The sequence below is a fragment of the Egretta garzetta genome, unplaced genomic scaffold (genome assembly GCF_000687185.1).
Source record: "Egretta garzetta isolate BGI_Z169 unplaced genomic scaffold, ASM68718v1 scaffold424, whole genome shotgun sequence".
Taxonomy (NCBI): Eukaryota; Metazoa; Chordata; class Aves; order Pelecaniformes; family Ardeidae; genus Egretta; species Egretta garzetta.
Window position 1 is genome coordinate 1267050 of NW_009259489.1, and position 20002 is coordinate 1287051.

The 20002-nt window shown below is 38.3% G+C and overlaps 1 protein-coding gene across 2 annotated transcripts in view; it reads left to right on the top strand.

The window, feature by feature from the left end:
• Nucleotides 1–18300, top strand: part of IQGAP2 (IQ motif containing GTPase activating protein 2) — a 116595-nt gene extending 98295 nt beyond the window's left edge. The window contains exons 28-38 of one of the 2 annotated variants that reach the window (XM_035892803.1): nucleotides 68–152; nucleotides 1746–1978; nucleotides 4296–4428; nucleotides 7673–7775; nucleotides 8682–8823; nucleotides 12013–12100; nucleotides 13210–13422; nucleotides 14765–14925; nucleotides 15777–15920; nucleotides 16827–16935; nucleotides 17404–18300. In XM_035892803.1, the coding sequence (XP_035748696.1) occupies nucleotides 68–152; nucleotides 1746–1978; nucleotides 4296–4428; nucleotides 7673–7775; nucleotides 8682–8823; nucleotides 12013–12100; nucleotides 13210–13422; nucleotides 14765–14925; nucleotides 15777–15920; nucleotides 16827–16935; nucleotides 17404–17517 (1525 nt within the window). In that variant the 3' untranslated portion in view covers nucleotides 17518–18300. The remainder of the gene's footprint in view (nucleotides 1–67; nucleotides 153–1745; nucleotides 1979–4295; nucleotides 4429–7672; nucleotides 7776–8681; nucleotides 8824–12012; nucleotides 12101–13209; nucleotides 13423–14764; nucleotides 14926–15776; nucleotides 15921–16826; nucleotides 16936–17403) is intronic. The other variant, XM_035892804.1, reaches the window with a different exon arrangement.
• The last annotated feature ends 1702 nt before the right edge of the window (nucleotides 18301–20002 follow it).

A 20002-nucleotide genomic window follows, 5' to 3' on the forward strand; every position in this document is an offset into this window, starting at 1 on the left:
GAATGATTGTTTTGTGTTTAATCGAAGCCTTTCCAATGTTTTCCCTTTTCTTCTGTTCTACATGTAGTTATGGAATGAGATATATAGCCAAAGTGCTGAAGAGCTCACTCCATGAGAAATTCCCAGATGCAACAGAAGATGAACTATTAAAGGTAGACTTCTGAAGGCAAACTGCCAGCAGCCCGTTCTTTTCATGCCAAAGGAGATTTTTATTGACACTAAGCATTCTAAGGAGCTGAGAACACCCAGCATTTACTGAAGGAATTTGGTTCTTGGGTTGTAAAGGTGTGGTGGAAGGGGAGGAGAAGGGAACTCTGTTGCCACAACCTAGCTATCTTAATCTGGGTGCTCAGCAATTCTTATGGAAGACAGTGCTCACCCTGTTTTGGATAGTAACCATTCTTAGAAGGGTGGAGTTTATCTGAATCATATGGGGTTTTAGTTTTGTATTATGGTCCTTACCACCAGCAATCCTTTCATGGAGAACACTGTGGTCTTCATTGTTAGCCATATTAAAAAATAATGTATTGAAAAAATGCATTAATATTGTTATTTAATTACAATGAGGAAGGGCTCTAAAAATGAATTGCAAGTAGATCATTACATTACACTTTTTTAAGATGTTTGTGAAAGTTGTAGGAATGACATTTGTACAGACTGAAAAACAAAGTGTGAGTAATAAGCATGGTATCCGCACACTGGCCATCACTAACTTACCACAGCCATGGTGCCTCTTCACAGGGCTTAGGGGAATTGCTGCGTGAGCATTCCAGCCAGCTGAAAGATTGACAACTCTCTCAAATTATAATTAATTGCACTCAGTAAAGATGCTTTCATTAGTGTTTAATGAAATGGTTCTAAAATTACAACATATTCATTTCAATAGGACTTCCCTATTATTCTTCAGAAAGATTATATATATATACACACACACACACACACACCCCTCCTGGTGCCTAGAGGACTTCAAACTCAGATGAAAAATTAATTCTGCTTTTGTGTGTTTTAACAATGCATTGGAATCCTTGCAAGCAGCATTTATGGAGTATTTCTGTCCATCACTCCAGCAATACAGATTAAGGCATTGCTCAACTTATTTAAAAAAAAAAAAAAAAAGTAGCAAATGGAGCATAAGGCACCCAGCTGAAAGCCTTTAAATGTATTAAGCTGTGTGCAGGTGACTACACATAAGCTGAGGCAAATTGCAGAAAGAAAAGTCCTGCTTGTTTCTGAGATTGGGAATGATACGGAGCCACCATCTGCACAATGCAAGTTACTGTAACATCATTATAGGAATTGCAGTTTAGAAAACCTGTTCTCTAGCGTTTTAGGGCCACATGCAATCCTCATGAGAAACAATGGATCCCTTGTCAATGAATGCATGAAATGCTGACAGATGTCAGAGAATGAGCTTCTGGAGCTGAACCTTGCAAAATCCAGAAGAAAGAAGAGTTGCATTTATCTCTGTGTTCAACTCAATGCCTTGCATTAGCTGACATAAGCCAGCATCAAATTGAACTGTGGTTGTAAAAGTCCATAACTGATGTTCACAGGGGTGTTGTAAGAGACACATCTTATGAAAGAGCCTGTGGTCTTTTAGTCAGCCACATAGATAACACATATGTCTTAGGGGTTCTTTTAGCACCAGTTCCTATGGTCTAATTCAGAAGTAGAAATCATTGAATGTGTTTTGTAAAATGTAATTACTGTATGCAAAGGGAAGATCTCTTAATTTTTAATTTTAGATTGTCGGCAACCTCCTTTACTATCGCTACATGAACCCTGCTATTGTTGCTCCTGATGGTTTTGATATAATTGATATGACAGCTGGGGGCCAGATACACCCTGATCAGAGGAGGAACCTAGGTTGTGTGGCTAAAGTCCTTCAGCATGCTGCTTCTAACAAACTCTTCGAAGGAGAGAGTGAACATCTATCATCTATGAACACTTACCTCTCACAGACATACCAGAAGTTCAGGTATGCAAAGCCCTCACAAATACCTACACAGTAAGAGTTCTCCTCTAGGATGAGTAAGGCAGGTAGACTTCTCATTTATAGGATTTTTTTATCTTTCCCTGCAACATGCTGTATGCATATGGTATGTATGTATGAGTCCCATAGGGTATGTATGTATGAGTCCCATCCCTGGAGGTATTTAAAAGCCATGTAGATGCAGTGCTTAGGGACATGGTTTAATGGTGGACTTGGGAGTGTTGGGTTTTGGGTTTATGGTTGGACTCAATGATCTTAAAGGGTCTTTTCCAACCTAAATGATTCTATGATTCTATGGATTGCCTGCTCAGATTTAAAAATATTGAGTGATCTGGCATAGAGAAATTCTTACCGACGAGGAAGTTGAAGCAGGAGTAAATGGTTGTATTTCTTCCTCAGCCTTACTTTGAGAACGGATCATCTCTGCTGGGTTGGTTGTGAGAGCAGCGTGGGGTGATTCATTATCCAGCAGAAATAATGTGTTCTTTAGGTCAGGAGGACAGCTGAATGTTTTCTCTGAGGAAAAAACTTATTGGTCAGGACAAAGCTGTGGGTTTTGTTTTTATTCTTTCATCTTTGCTGTGAGATTCCATCTTTTCTTTCATCTTGCACAGTCATAGGAAATGACATGTTTTGCTACAGTCTGGGACACAAGTTCTTTGATATTATTGCCCATCTTTTGGGATGATTGCTATTATTAACTTGAAGCGTTGCTGAGTCTTGTGACACTCACTTTCAGAACTTCTATCTTTAATGTCCATCCTTCATGAAAGCGAATGTACTGTTCATATAATGGGTTTCCTTGAGACATCAGTCATGAACACAAAGATATTTAAACTTAGTCGTTCTGTTTATTGAAGTATTTAAGGGCATGACATAAACACAAAATAAAAATAGGGTAGAAAGTGTTATAGTAAGAATAAAAAATACTAGTGAAAGAGAAAGCATACTCTAGTGGGCCCTTTGATCACTACAAAAGGAAGAAACCCTTTCCTAATTATGCTAACTTTATACAAAACTGAGTCTCTGGGTGACTGTGCTCTGTACTTGAACTCAACTCTCCTTAGACACCAAAGGTGGCTGCTCTCAGCACTCTGTTCCCCTTGTACTCATCCAGCAACTGCAATTGCAATATTAGCTATGTTAAAACCTACTAGCCCTGTCTAGATCTTTTTGCATTTAGGAGCTTGTGCAGGAATTTGTCCAAACCCTTCTTAAACCTTTGAGGTCATTCGGTTCCACAACTTCCTTCTGTAGCAATATTCAGAAATTTGCTACCTGTTGGTTAAAACAGTGCTTCCTTTCATTTATTTGAAATTAATATTTTCATGGTAGTTCCACTGCACCCCCTTGTCCCATTATTGTGGGATTTAATGAATTAATTCCACACCCATCTCATGCAACACCACTGATTTTGTACAATCTGATTGTATCCCTCAGCTTTTCCTCTCCAAACTGAGGAATCCCAGCTCTTTTTTTCCCTAATACCTACTTTAATGCATCACCCTGAACAGCACAGGGCTCACACAGTAAAGGCAGGATGGCTCCTGCAGCATCCCTGTAGGCCTCATCTAAAACCTGTTTCTCACAGCTGCTCCAATTCAGGTCCTCTCACTGTGAACAACTAAGTGGTCCTCTGACACAAAGACCTTGCTCTTTTTTGGTTGTCTGTGCACATCCCTGAAGCTGTCAGTGGCTTGGAAAGACACCCATTGTCATCTTGGGAAGCAGGTCTCAGCTCTCCATCTACATTCTAATCACGTTGAAGTGACACTTAACCATATTTTGCACTTTCTCCTCTCAAGATTCTTGCATTTATAAACAATACCATATTTTCTGTCACTTTGAGTAGCTCAATTTCTGAGTAACGGCGGTTTAAAAATTTATAGGCCAAGTATTTTGTGCAGCTATTTCAAGTAATTTTTTCTCAAAACACTTCAAAGTGTCTTCATAAAACTGGAGGGTATTTCTGTGGAAGTCCTTTCATAACTTCTAGAGCATTACATAGAGATTTCTCTAAGTGTTTACAATTTGCCAGGTTACTGCTCCCTGTTGAATAAGGAGAAAAAAAATTGCCTTTGAAACAGTCTTCCACCAGCTGTCCAGGAAAGATGGAACACTTCATCATTCATATTGATGCGTAAATGCATTGCCTCCAAAGGGTTCCTTCAAACACTAAGTGTGATGGCAGATTATAGGAGAAATTTAATGTGTGTCAACAACTTGATTGTGTTTTTTTTATACAGGCTGACTAAAGTGAGTGTATAGGAGACAATTATTGATATCTTTCATTTTCTCTTAGGAATTTTTTTCAAGCAGCATGTGATGTTCCTGAACCAGAGGAGAAATTCAATATCGATGAGTATTCTGACATGGTGACCCTTAGCAAACCTATCATATATATCTCCATTGAAGAAATTATCAATACCCATTCAGTAAGTCAAAGAAAATATATTAGTTAACAGACTGAAGTGTATAGATCATAAAATATTTGCCACAGTCTCTGGGGGAAGGCTTAGTGTTTGTTCTTCTTTTTGAATAATTTCCTCAGTTCACCTCTGAAATGGTCTGGAATTGAATGTTAGACTTGAATGTTAGAATTGAATGCATTTTTTCCTAGAAGACTGCTTCAGTGTAAAAGCATTGTCCTGGTTTTGGCTGGGATAGACTTTTTTTTTCTTCCTAGTAGCTGGCATAGTGCTGTGTTTTGGATTTAGGATGAGAATAATGTTGATATCACACTGATGTTTTAGTTGTTGCTGGGCAGGGCTTACACTAAGACAAGGACTCTTCAGCTTCTCATACTGCCCTGCCAGCGAGGAGGCTTGGAGGTACACAGGAAGCTGGGAGGGGACACAGCCAGGACAGCTGACCCAAACTGGCCAAATGGGTATTCTATACCATATGATGCCATGCTGAACAAAAAAAAATAGAGGGGAGATGGCCGGGGCGGGTGGTGACTGCTGGGGAACTGGCTGGACATCAGTCAGCAGGTGGTGAGCAACTGCATTGTGCATCACTTGTTTTGTTTATTCTTTCATAATTTTTTCCCCTTCCTTCTCTGTCCTACTAAATTGTCTTTATCTCAACCCATGAATTGTACCTTTTTTCTGACTCTCCCTTCATCCCACCTGGCATGGGAGTGAGCAAACAGCTATGTGGTGTTTAGCTGCCTGCCAAGTTAAACCAGGACAAGCATCATCTTGAATGACAATTAGAATATTACATTTTCTGATGGGAGGGAGGAACATTTTTGTTCTAATACAGTGTGGCATTTCTAACTTATTTATACCTACAAATACTTTACTGTCTTGGCTAAGAAACTGCCACCAATTTGAAGAAGCTCTGGGAACAGAGGAAAATTCAGTGTATTTCCTGCCTCTGGCATTCTGTCATATATTTTGTTGGAAGCAGATGCAAATGTCTTTTTAGATTTAGAAGGACTGAAGCTGTGGCATCATGCCAGTTTTTTATTGTGGGTAAAGAACAGATTTTCTGCAGTCAGTAGTATGATTCATTAGGGTGTAAGTTAAATATCTATCACATGGTCCACCTACAGCTGGGATATTACTATCTATTTCCTGGCTTGCAAACTGTCCCCTGCCCTCTCCACCCTCACCCATTCCCACCCCCCCAAAAAAGACCACCAAATACCCAACACCCTCCCCAAAAAAACCCACAAACTCCACCAAGAACCTCCCACAAACATTGTCAGCTACACTATGGAAAATGTAGAGTACCCAACTCCCAGTACAAGTTAGTTTTATTCAAGTGAAAGCTAACAGCCTAGTCTGCTAAAAACATCTTTGCTAGATTGTCTTTATGCCTATTCCTTCTTTTAATTTAAGACATAGACCTATGCCTTCATGTTTATGATTAGTGGTTACATTTAAACACTCATCTTAGTTGAATATGCCTTTTAGTGGGTCTGTTGTATGTCTAATATGTTATTTGATCCTAATTTGACAAAGTATTATTATGCAATTTTATATTAGCTGATAAAATAATTTACAAAATATGAAGTAATTTAATGAAAGTAAATTGCCAAACAAAGGAGGTCAAGCAGATGGTCTTTTTTGATAACATGACTATGCACACTTGCCTGCCTAGAGGAAGCAAGCAATTAGGTATGAAGACTGTACATTATCTGTGTGCAGTATATTTACCAGGTGATCCTTTTTGTCCTGTGCCCCTCTTCCACCAAACCTCTGCTGACAGCCTGAGCCTTCATCTGCGTTGTCTTCTTCCACTGCACCTTCCCTGCAAGCATAAATTAAGCTTTTCAGTCTGACCATACCGCCCTTTCCAAAAAGACTCAGTTTGAATAATAGGAGATGCATAAACATTTTGTCTGTTGCTATGTGTAGCTCCGCTTCAGAAAAAGTTCTCAAATCTGCCCCCTGTCATCATCTCCCATGACACTTGCCTAAGCTTAATTTTCACTGCACACCTCTAGGATGTAGCTGGAATGAGGGATCTGTTGCATTCATCAGCTTTGGGTTTTGGTGCTTCCCCATGTACCTCTTGCCTATGCCCCTGTGAATGTCTTTTTCATTCTGTGCTTGTATACCATCAAGAATGGTGGAGTCATAGTGAGTACATGTCGTGTTTCTCAACAGTTCTCACAGTACCATAGTCAATATTACATACAGTGCAGGGTAGCTTGTTTTAAACAAGTTAATGGTTATGGGCTTATGATGCTCACTTCTGTCTTGTGAGTGTGTCTGAAATCCCTTTCTTTCTGGACATAGGCCTTTTAGTTGTAAGTTTCTAGTAACCAGTAAGTATTGAATGACTATAACTTGCAGTGTTTCAAATACTTAAGAATCCTGGAATTTTTGCCTACTGTGCATGCTTTTCTGCAGCTAAATTTCAGCAAAGCTTGGTGACACTTTGTCTTCCCATCAGTCCTCCAAGCAAGGAATATTGCTTTTATGGGGAATTGACTGCTGAGTCTAGTGGTCAGTAATGTTGCTGGCTTTGTCTAACTCAGCATGAGGTTACTTTTCTCACAAATAGTGAGAGCATGTTTTCAAGAAAATGTTACCGCCTTGTTCACGCTCTTTATTAACTTGGCTTACCAGTATTTTTGTGGCTTAAAGTTTTGTGAATGTGCCCAGGTGCAATGAAAGTTGTTGTGAATACATTCACAAATCTCCTGTAACTTGTAAGTCTATTAGAAACTGTACAGTGGGTGCTGCATGGCTGGTTTCTCACCTTTCAGAAATGACTATATTTTTTAAGTATCACTGACACCATTTTAAGCTCCTGGAACGGATACACAGAAAATAGGTACCTTTCTGTGGACCACCAACCCTGTCTTCATTCCTTTGTGCACTTAGTTCAGGATGCAGCACTGAAATGCTCTGCTTGGGATTATCCCACTTTACTCTATGACACTTTGTTAGTCCTAAAGGCAAATCTTAAATTCCTGCTCAGCTGTGATGTTCAGCACTCCAGGGACGATTGCTGGAGGAGCACGGCAAGCTTTCTTACAGCAGCAGCAATTCTAAACTCGTAATCCAGAGCTGAGCATCCTTCCCCTGCTCGGCTCCTCCATAATCCTAATCACACCTAGGTCTGTGTTTTTCAGCATTTAGTTTCCAGTTTTGTTTACAAGTATATAGACACTAGGAATGGGGTTTTTTGGACAATGACTTAATTTACATTTGTTTATAGCTACTATTAGAACACCAGGATGCTATTGCAACTGAGCCTAATGACCTGCTGAATGAATTGCTGGAAGGGCTGGGACCTGTTCCTGATGTAGAGTCTTTCCTCGGTATGCTGTTCTTCATCCTTATGGTTAACTTCACTCTAAGGGCAAAATTAAACGGAGGCTTGATTTAAATACTCTTGTGTGTTTCATAGTGACAGCTATTTCATTTACTATAGAATTATTTTCTGAACGCTTTTTGTAATATTAATGCTTATAGTTGAACATTCTCCTAAACCGCAATATTCACTCTAAAGAGTAATGATGTGATTCAAAATCCAAACATTAACAATGTTTTGAGCAGAATGATCCAGTTGTGTTCAAACTGCAGATAGAAAACAAGTGATTTCTGATAACCTAATCTTAAGATTTGCTAGCGTTGGCTAGAAACTTACAAAAAGTGCACAGTGAATTCTTAAAATAGTCCTTTTTTTTTTATTTTGACACTTAATTAACCAAATCAAAATGAAGTCTTAAAAATCATGCAAATTTATTAGAAAGTTGTAAGGAATAAATGTGACTGATATTTAATTTGCCTTAACTGTAGAAAGATGTGAACTGTTTAGAAAGTAGCTAGGATGTCATGGATAATACCAGCTTCCAAGTGAATAGCCTGTTGACATAGCTGTTACTCTTCCATTTTTCACTGTCACTGCATGTTACGACAAAGGATGTTAAATTGTTTGTTATTCTTTGAGAAGACATGTGAGTCTCTTGCGCATCAGTTACTTGTAAAGCAAGAATAGACGGCACTTTCCAAATATTCCAATTGGGCTTTATAAATAGCTGACTTACGGTTTTAATTGTTCAATGACCAAAAAAGACTGCTTCTAAATGGTAGGAATGGGTGTGTTTATTAAATAAACTTAATATTTCTGATGATCTACAGTGATTTATCTAGGTTATTGTTTGCTTCATGCATTGAATCATGGGAAAGTTCGAAAACTTGAAGTAAAAGATGTTTCCTTACAGGGGAAGGAGCTGTTGATCCCAATGACCCCAACAGGGAGAGCACACTGAATCAACTTGCAAAAACAGAGATTTCACTGTCTCTAACAAGCAAGTATGAGTTACGAGAAGGTGAAGACCAGGATCTCAAAAGCCTGATGATAAAGTAAGTTTTGCTCAAAAACATATCTTCTGGCAACGCTTTTTGTTTGTTTGGAAAAAAAAAAAAGTTGTTTCCACCCTGCTGCCCTGCCCAAGTGCATTTGTGAGGTGCAGAGTGCACTCAGTTTTCAAAAGCCAGTTTTCAGTGTTCAGTCCTACTCAAACTTTTACAGAAGTCAGAGAAACTGTCAATTCTTCCAGAAAGCTTACAGAAAGACAAACATACCGCCACATCTGTTTTGGATTGTGACTGGATCATTATCTAACATAGCAAGTGCTTTTCCAGGAAGTTGTAAAAGCATTCTGCTTTAAAAACACCACAGCCTTGGGAAAGCAGAGGTGAAAATCTGTCTGGCCTTGTGAGGTACGGACAGTGTCACACACTGGCTGTCCTTTCCTCCCTCTCAAAGGAAAACCTTTCCCTGACACACTGTCATCAGGGGGTTGAACAGGATGCAACTGTCACTTCATCAGGAATAGTGAAAGCTTTTATTCAGGGAAAGAAAATTATGTTTATTCTGTTTGGTGAGCAAATTAACAAATGGCCACTGGGATATCCTGGGATATAGTCAAAAATATTTTTATAAAAGCACTTAGTATCAAATGATTGGCACCTCCCTTCTGAAGTTATTTCAAGTTGTCCAGAATAAGGACTTATTTAAAATCCTGGTGCTTCCTGGACAAGAGGGGAATGGAATGCTGCTCTCCTCTGTTACTATGCTTTTTTTTACTCCACAAATGAGAAGGTTAGAAGTTCACCTTAAAGGGAAATATGGCACAAGGATTTTACACCTTCACTAGGAGTGTAGATACAGGCTGTAATTCAACTTTAATCTGTTAATATTTTTTTTTCCAAATCAAAAACCAGTAAACTGAATTTACTAGGTAATATGTGAAGTTGTACTTCTGAAGAAAGGTCTTAGTTATGTCTGTAGTAAGTAGTGCAATTTCTATAAAAGCCATAAATAACTGATTAAAGTCCGGAAAAAAATGTAATTTCAAGTGCAAGAAACTTCTTACTATTAATCCTAAAAGGAAAGAGGAGTTTTTCCACTGTAATTGTGCATATTTGACCTGAATCTTAAAGAAAACGCTGAAGTTTTTCTGTAACTTCCTATCAAACATAATTTGAGATCTGAAGTAAAGGGGCTGCAATGATAATGTCAAAACAAAACTGCATTAGTTACTTGGTATTCCAGAGACCAAGGCTCTAGAGCTGTTCCCAGGCTGGTTTTGTAATAAGGATATGCCTGCTGCTGTCCCTTTAAAAAAAAAAAAAAGAAAGAAAAGAAAAGAAAAAAAAGTGCTTCCTGTCCTTTCTTCCTCTGTGTAGGAGTAAAATGTTACCCTTTAATGGAATGCCTAAAAGTATGAAAATCGAGGCCAAAATAAATGTCTTTAATCCTCTACACTGTGTGGAAATACTTTGAAATAATAGCATGAGAATTAACAAGACTTTAACTTCTCTATTGCATGAGTGCTGTCAAGTAATATTTCTCATATTTTGAGGAAATTTAGTAAATAATCTGACAGAAGAATACTTAGCAACCTGTGTCAAATTGCAGCAATATCAAAAGTTAAAATACTTACCACTACCTTTTACAGAAGAGACGTGTAAATACGGATGCTTAGCTTTCCTACCTGAGCTGCAGAGAGGTCTTTTACTGCACTTGTAAAGTGTTAGGCACCTGGAGAAAATTCAGGTCACAGCTGATTCACTGACTGTTCCTTGCTTCTCCGCAAGTGACATGCCTCTTCCACAGAAGTATCAATATATTTGCTTCTTAAATGCTTTTGCTAAGGCTTCTGTGAAGAACCCTAAGATCTGATGGTACCCCTGTCTAGAGGGCTCTGTGTAAGGTGCCCGGATGCCAAGTGTGCAGGTGATGAGGGAGGTTTCCCATCCCACGTACGGTAATGTAGACTGTGGGTGGTGACCAGCAAAAACCGACAAAGGTTGTGTCAGGCAGGGAAAGCCAGCAATGTGTTGATGTAGCCCAAGTGAATCAACTTCAGGAAACCTTTCTGGTTTTGTTCGGGTTTTTTGGGGCTTGGTGTTTTGTTGTTGGGGGTTTTTTGGGGTTTGGTTTGTTTTTTTTTTTTCCTGGCAAACTGGAAGGGATTCCAAGAGAGTTCGTGAAAGAAAAATACATCTAACAGCAGTCCTTCAGAAGCTGTTGAATGTGCAGTCAACAGCAGCTCTGGATGAGCAAACTAGTTTCCAGGAGGTTTAGCAGGTTGCCTTCTACTGTGGAAGGAGCAGTGCTAGCTGTGCTGTCAGTCATTCCTACCTTGCTGCCCCTTCCATGGAAGTTGGGATTGTACCCAAATACTCAGTGGTTTTGGATAATGTTGCCTGTATATGCATAAATTGTTCATCCAATTTCATTGCATTTTTGAGAACTTCTGGTCCTGAAAACACCAACAAACCCCCCAATTTTATGTAGGTAAACTGTCATTTAAGCTTCATCTTCAAGTTTCTGTTGATTTTTAAGAATAACGAGCTATACCTCATTTGTAACCATGTCCTCTAAATTAATAGAATTCTGCAGCAGGATGTTCTTGGAAGTGTTACGGATGAAAAGACAGCAGGAAGGAGATAAATTCTTACCAAAAAAAGAACTGGTTTTCATATGAGGGTACAGCAGCTTCCCTTTTTTAGCAAGGAAATGCTCCTTGTCCATTGCTATTAGAGAAATATCTGCCCTTAAGTGCTGTGCATAAATGTACTGTGTTAGATGCAAAATTCCTTCAGAAGTTCAGGAGTTTTGAGTGCATTTCCACTTTATTCATTAAATATGCCCCTTCATGGAACCATGCATAGCTCAGGCTTTGCAAAGATTACATTCCTATCTGCTGTTTTGTCACGGTCATAATTAAAATCCTCATGTGAGTTGTTGCTTGGATTTTTATTACGTTAACAGTAACTGGTTTACTGCGCTAGTTGGTTAAGTTTTCTAAGATAAAAGGGGGGAAAGTACACACGCATTTATCTATGCAGACATGTGTAGAAGCCAGATGTTGAACACTGTTCAACAATGGAAGCTCTGAAACAGAAACAGCAAGGAAGCATAAACATTACCAAGTATCCATAATAAAGGGGGAGCTTGCTAGTTTTACCTTTGAAGAAATGAAATGCACAAGTGATCCAGTGACAACTGTTTTGTAATATCCATATATCCTTTGTTAAAAGGACCAAAAGACTTATTGTGGATGTGATACGAACACAGCCAGGGGATACGCTCTTAGAAATATTAGAAACACCAGCCACTGCACAACAGGTAAGTGCTACGCTGTGCCTGAATAGGGAAGAAAGTATGTATTTTATTATAGCTGCTTGAAAGCCCTAACAGATCTCCGACAGCTTTCTCCACCACTTTAACAATAAGATAATTGTTGCTGGTTTTAGACTATTGAGATCTAGAGCCTTCAAATGTGTGAGACTTGCAAATTTTCTTTTACTGTGTAATTGGTAACAGCTTCAGAGGAAAAGAAAAATCAAGTCTTGCTGTAAACTAGCATAACTAGAATAATATGTTTTTCCTCACATTTTTTGTAAATGGGGTCTTTTCTCTCCTATGTTACAATACAATCAAATAGCCTGAGTTGAATCCTTCTGAATATTTTTTTTTTTTTTTCTCTCATGAACTTCAGTATCTTAATTCAAGTTCCCTGACTCCTAGTTTATTTGCTAAAGCAATACAAACAAACGTCTGCCTGGGGAATGGCTGCTATCCTTGGCATGGGAATTGAGTGGGAAGAGCTCTCAGTTGACAACTTCCCCGTAGATACTGAGACACAAAGCCACATCTCAATCATTTGCACATTTTAGCTTACCTCGGGGGGTGTATATGTAGGGGACACCTGTGAGATCTGGACAGTCATAGAATCATAGGATGTTTTGGGTTGGAAGGGACCCCTAGAGGTCATCTAGTCCAACCCCCCTGCAGTGAGCAGGGACACCGCTAACTAGATCAGGTTGCTCAGAGCCCCATCCAACCTGGCCTTGAATGTTTCCAGGGATGGGGCCTCCACTACCTCTCTGGGCAACCTGTTCCAGTGTTTCACCACCCTCATTGTAAAGAATTTCTTCCTTATAACCAGTCTAAACCTACCCTGGTTTAGTCTTCCCACAACTAAGTGAAGTCGTTGAGTTGTCTGATTTTAGACATGTTTTGATTAATTGAAATACATGTCTAGGTGTTGTAATTAGTTAATGTCAAAAGGCATAGTAAATGGAACACTTTCAGACCATGTGGTAAGAGGATATAGGTAAAGCCCACGCCTTGATTCTTGATAATCTCCTTTGATAATTCAATGTACTTGAATACTTAACTGTTATTGTGAGCTGGAAAATAACTGGTCTGGATTTTTTTTTTTTTTTACCCAGGAATCTGAGCACTTGAAACTTGTAGAAAAACGTGCCATCTTAGATTCCAAAACTCCAGAGAAAATGAAGCACAGTCAGTCTATTTTTGAAGATGGGCAGCTACCAATAGAACAAAAGAAAAGGAAAATTCAGAGAAATCTCCGGACACTGGAACAAGCAGGACTAGTGTCTTCAGCAACTAAATACCAAGAAATTATAAACGAGATTGCTAAGGTACATGGAACATGCTTCCCTGTATATTGATGGGTTTTAGGCATCTAGCCTAAATCCATTCCAGCTAGAGATGTACAATATAGATTTTCCAGAGACTGCTACACTAAATTGCTGAAGTATTCATATAAGAAACAAACCATCTTTGGCTGACAAAATAAGTGAAAGACAGTACCTCATGCATAACTACCTGAACTGAATAACATACAACTATAGACTTTGTTATCCAGATCTTATACTGATGCTGTTTTAACTTCTCCTGCACAATATGTTTCAATACAGCTTTTTATATTTTAAAAGGAATCAGAATTACCCATCCATGTTTCAATTAATAATTAATCAAGTAGTGGTAAAGTTTAAAAAGAGTTAAAAAAACCAAAAATTATCTGTTTGGTATTAACATTGATTTGCAGTGGTTGGGCAGGACACAGGGAGAATATTGGGCCAATGCAGTGCCCATCCTGGGGTTGAAAAAGCACTGGACCTGTTGCGTACAAATTGGCAAATCCTGTTCCAAATCTGCACCCAGTACTGGCTGTAAGAATCTTAGTCTATTTATTGGATTACCTTTAATTACTCATGAGTAAATGACTCATAGTTCACATGAGTGATTGGCAGATTATAAATAAGTATGCTTTAAAGTTGCAAATATATTTTAATATGTAAGTAGTAAATTACTCATGTCAGCTAAGTCTAATATAATTAAGTATGTCATGTTGCACCTATTGTGAAGTGCCATTTTAAAGCCCTGCTCAGTTCAGGTGTCTGCTCGAAACAAAACCATTCTAAATATGTATTCAGTGCCTCATTCTTTCTTATTTATCTGTAAACCCAAATGCTTTGTTTTGAGCCATTAAGGCAATCTGAAGATTGGGATGAGCCTTACGACTGGAAGTTGCTTTTATTTTACTTTTGACTACCTCAACTCAACCATTACCTTCAACCCAAACTCTAGTTTAGCAGTAGCTAGTTCTTACCTAGTACAAGCTCAAGCTCTCATTTCTTAGGCCTCTCACCAGAAACTAGCTGTAAGAAATCTTCCATTTGTAGCATGAAGATGACATCTTCCTTATGTCTTCTGTGTCTGTCACACCCTGGAGACCATAGCAGAGTTCGAGATACCATCACTTGTATACACGAGTAGCAATGCAATTGTTGTCTTCTGTACAGTCACGTAAGCTGTCATACTCACTACGGGTACCGTGCTTGTGAGAATGAACATGCCAGCTCATGCTTTCTCCCAGTAATTAGGTCAGGTTGTGTAATTACAGTTTTGAATGTTAATGAGCTGAGACTTTTTAAAATATCAACTTAATAAACCAATTACATGAATAATTTTATTTAGGATATCCGGAATCAAAGAAGATACAGGCACCATCGAAAAGCTGAATTGGTGAAACTCCAGCAGACTTTGAATGCACTTAACTCCAAGACAGCATTTTATGAAGAACAAATTAATTATTACAACACCTATATAAAAACTTGTTTAGACAACTTAACAAGAAAGTGAGTTGAGTCTTCCTGTCTTTTACTATTTCAGTGTGTTTAATCAGGAGGGAGAGGAGGTGTTAACCTGTAGTTGAAAGTTTTGATTCCAACAGATTGACAACCTACAGATTAAAAGGTCCATGGCAGTTGTCAGTGTGACTTCAGTCAAAACCTGCAAAGTAAAGTCTTGCATTTATTTAAAGCTGCCTTACAGAAGGAGGCCTGAAATATTATGTGTTTTCAGGATATTTAGTTGGGGCTACTTTGCACCTCCATTAGCATGCTTTGAAGTCATGCAGCTTCAGAAACAAATTATTGATTTTCTTCCTTCATCAAAAGGACTGGGTTTTGTCTTTAGAATGGAAAAGGGGGAGATAAAGGCCTAAAGCATTTTACTTTTCAGGTATGATGCAGTTATTTGAGAGCAAACCCCCCTGCCAATGCCACTGAAGTGTCAAAATGAAAACAATTTTCTGACATGAACAGGAGCTTTCCCAGTGTATACCTTATTGATCCAAAAAATGAACTCTAGTGGCCAATCTTATTTAACACCGATGTCACTGTACGCTTACAAATCGATATCTTAAAGTGACAAATTTGGACTCTTTTGGATCAGGGTTGCATTTGACAATAGAGTTTAAATGAGTGCTAAAAATCAGATTCAAAATCATTGCCAAAAAGTTTAGACTATTCACTGTATGCTAAAAATCCTTCTAATTTTCAGATTTGTTTTGAATGTTAATTCTATTCATTAGTAGGAGTTCAAAAAAGCAAAGAGTGAAGGAAAGCTAAATATGGCTAGAAGAGTAGTTGAAGCATAAAATACCTGGTAGCTAAATCAAAGGCCATTTTTCTTGCTCTCTTCTCAGAAATTCACGGAGGTCAATTAAACTAGATGGAAAAGAGGAGGTGAAGGGAAGCAAAAAACTGAAGCAAGCCTCATTAAAGTACACAGCTGCAAGACTGCATGAAAAAGGTGTCATCCTAGAAATTGAAGATCTTCAAACCAGCCAGTAAGTGTGCTATAAAGCAATTCAGAGCATTTTCTAATCAACAGCTTCTTAAGGGGCCTGGCTTTTCTTAAAAGAAAACTTTGCAATTTCCTGTGCCACACCTAAAATTACGGCTGACTTCTACATTCAGAAGAATGATAAAGCCTAATTGTCATAAGTCATTTTTTCCCTTCTACCTTGCTACATGACTACCTTGGGAAAATATTATTTGGCATTAGCTTAGATGGAACCAGTACAAGCCCGGCAGCACACTCACTGATAACGACTAACTTGTTAGGCAGTTATAGCAGTTATTTTTTTTATTTCATTTACTGACCAATCACTTTCATACAACTGAGTAAACACCTGGTTTGCTGCACTTAGTCACTGTGGCAAGGTGAATGGATGTGGTGTTTTAACATTTTTTTTTTTTTTATCTATCCATTTTGAGGCTGCTGTAGTGAAAATTTTCCATCCCTTGCACCCTTCCAGCTGTCTTCTGCATGGAAAAAGGTTTCGCAATTTTTTTCCAAGTGGGTTCATCAGGCAGAGGAAGCCATGTGAGGCAGACTGAAACCAGAGGATTGTGTACACACCTGAAAAGAGACACTCTGGCGTGGCAGAATGAAAATCTGGCTGCCTTGTTCCTATGTTGTGGGTGCTTGGTCATCTTTGTTCCCTGAACTTCCCACAGCCCATTTTTTCCCCAATATATGAGACTTGAGAGCTCTGTATTCCACACTAGGCATACACCAGAAAGTCTCCAAGAAGACATTGCAGTAGGGATGGAGTGGTTCGTTTGGCACCATTTATACTGCTTACAGTCAAAGTTCTTTTGAGTTCTGCATGCTTCTTCCCCAAAACTGTCTCTGGACTATGTAAAGCAGCACAGCTTATATAATCAGTTACCCTTCTTTTTGTTTTGAGGTTTAAGAATGTGATGTTTGATATCACACCTGGAGAAGAAGTGGGTGACTTTGAAATCAAAGCAAAATTTTTGGGGGTTGAGATGGAAAAAGTGCAGCTCCATTTCCAGGTAGGGTTTGAATTTTGTTACTTTGCTATATAGTCACAGTTGCATTTCCTTTAAATATAAACTATTTCAGATTTTTTAATATGTATTCATGAACTATTCAGAGCAGCAGATCATGTGGGGAATAACTATATAACTTCCTTGGGATGCTGGGCACGGAGTTAGTGTTTATGTTAGGGCAGCTGCTTGAAACCAAATACCACATTAGTTCAGTGGCAAGCACAAATACCAAGGGAAAATGAAAATACACAGAAAACAGTTTTTCTTCTGGTTTGCAGTTACCAACAGTCTACAGTTTGAAATCTATAGGGCATGTGATGTTTTCTAAACTTATCCAACAGCTGCTTGTAATTGTTTGAATTGTGAAGGACATGAAGTTAGAGATGGTTATCACATGATGAAAATGACCCAATCTTGTTGCTGTAAGGTATGGATTCAAACAGAGTCTAATGATTTTATTTCTGATTACAGGATTTGCTTCAGATGCAGTATGAAGGTGTGGCTGTAATGAAAATGTTCGATAAAGCTAAAGTGAATGTGAATTTGCTCATATTCTTGTTGAATAAGAAGTTCTATGGAAAATGAGTGTCTTCAGGTATCATGGACTGCATCCATCAGTGGGAATTCGATTCAGTATTTTTTTTGCTTTTAAACGTTTGTTTGAAGCTTGTCATTGGATGCTTTTTAACTTTAAAAACAAAAAAAAACTAAACCACCAAATGTTTGGAGGAATGTCACAGTGCCTTTTCAGCATTGATAATGAAGCAGGAAAAAAGGAAATAGATTGATTTTAAACAGTTCCAGATCTCATTGGTGTCGGTACCTTCAAATCAAAATACTGTTTAGGACACTCAGCTATTGTGGTTGTATGGATTTTAAGGTAGACAGAAATTTATTTTAGTTGAATATATAAACCTCTTCCAATTAAAACATTTAAAAATGACCTCAGATATATAACATAGTTCTTATTAGACTTTTAAGTATTTACCAAAAGAAATCCTAATTTTTTTTTCTAGGGGATAGCTTGAGCAAATATTTAGTTACATACTAAGCCTATTTTCTGGCAGTTGTCAATTGTAAAGCAAACTTATTGTGCAATTCAAAAAATTTTATAGGTAATTATAAAGTGACAATAGCGTCTTACTGTACAAAAATATATTTTGTGATTCATTCCTACTAAATGCACTACTGCCTCATGTAAAATGACATTTTCTACTTTCACAGCCTTTGGAGTGGCATTGGGGAAATCTGAATAGCGAACATTCGTGTTCAGCTTGAAGTATTTGAATACGTATATTGTGCCTGTCTGTCTTTTTTGTAAGAAAATAAATGCAACAAAATCAGTATTTAGATTGGTTTTTTTTTTTAAATATTCTTTGGAGATTGTTCTATGTAAAATAAACATTACCTAATTAAACTGGCTTGGTTCCTAAATTTCATTTAAGAGTCATTAAAGCAGCAATCCAGATGGCTAGTGAAAGAATTGCTTTCAGTGCTTTTAGAAAATTAGATCTAATTAAGCTTGACTATCCTCACAGGACAGTTTGGGAAGGTTGCTCAGCAGTGAAGACTTTATGGCTTTGAACATGATGATGATTTTGCTGATGAACTACCAATTATATCTACAGAGAAGGAGTGTGGACAGTAGGTAATGTGACAAATACATACACCAAGAGAAAATATTTCCTACTCCCGCTTTCCTCGTGACAAACGTTTTAAAAGACTGACAGTGAGCCATTCTGGAATGCATTGTAAAAGCAAATATCAAACAAATATTAATTCTGAAGGTGGAATAAAACAGTGTAAACTCAGTGGCAGACATATAGACCACGAGTTAGTTGGTATACTGACCTGTGGTATTATAGAAGCTGAAAAAATTATTACACTTACTAGACATATTTATTTATGCACGGCATTAAATCTGAACAGTGGGCTATTTTAAAACATCTAATATCCCTAACTAAAGTCCTACATGCTTCCATTTTTCTTCTAGCTAGTTACATATCAGTCAATTTAACATAACATAAATGCTGCAGTATCGATACACTTGTTCACTTAAATCAGCTGGGTGGGAAGCTGAAAGCAGCACTTTACTTCCAAAGGAGAGAAGTGAATTGTACTTGAACACAAATTAAACTCACAATCTTTTTATTTGTAACAGGCTGGACTAATCCCTGCATATTTTTGACAATTGCTATCTCGGTAGGTAAGTCTGCACAGGTGGGATGCTGATCCTAAGACCCGACCTTTGAGGTAATGTGTCAAAAGCCTGGAATTCTGCTGGTAGGATGTACTAGGGCCCCACAGCTTGTGTTGGGAGTAACTCAGTCCTGGATATGCTGTTTCGTATAACACACTCACGTCTAGTCACTGCTTAGTTCTAACGCAAACAGCATGTGCCTCAGTTATTTCCTGATGCACACAAGCTCAGGAAAGCTTATTTGGTTCCCAGGTAATGACACATACGAAAGGTACAGCCTGTGTGCTGGCACTCACCTTTTCCAGTTGTTTCTGTGGCTTCCTGCTCTTCTAGCACGCATCAAAGAGTAATTCCCATTTAATTTCTTTAAACTCCTTTAGAAGCTTTTTTCTTAATTAACTAGTTCAGTTTAGGGCCTTGACACTAAACAAACAACGAACCCTGCTAAACAGGACTGACCACAATGATTCCTACCTAAATACAAGATTGACGGTAGCACCAAGTGCCATGCAAATGAGCAAAGTAATTCTGTGCCCACCCGCAGCTGTCCTATGCTCTTAACAGCTACTAAATACAACAACAACAACAAAAAAAGGCTTTTTGGAGGCTGCTGTAAGCTGCAATTTAGGATCTTCAAAGTTAGATAGGGCTTGATGAAACCAGTTGCATGCATGAAACAGTCTTGTGGAAAGACTTGCATTGCTGGTGCAAAACCTGAGGAAAAAGCCAGTACAGCCAAATAGCGTCTACAGGTCAGTTGTCACCACAGGAGAAAATGCATCTTTCCTTGAAAGACTTTCCTATCTCTCAACTTCATTACCTTATGGAAGTGAAAAGAAATTATAATAGCCAATTAAGGTACTCCCTGCA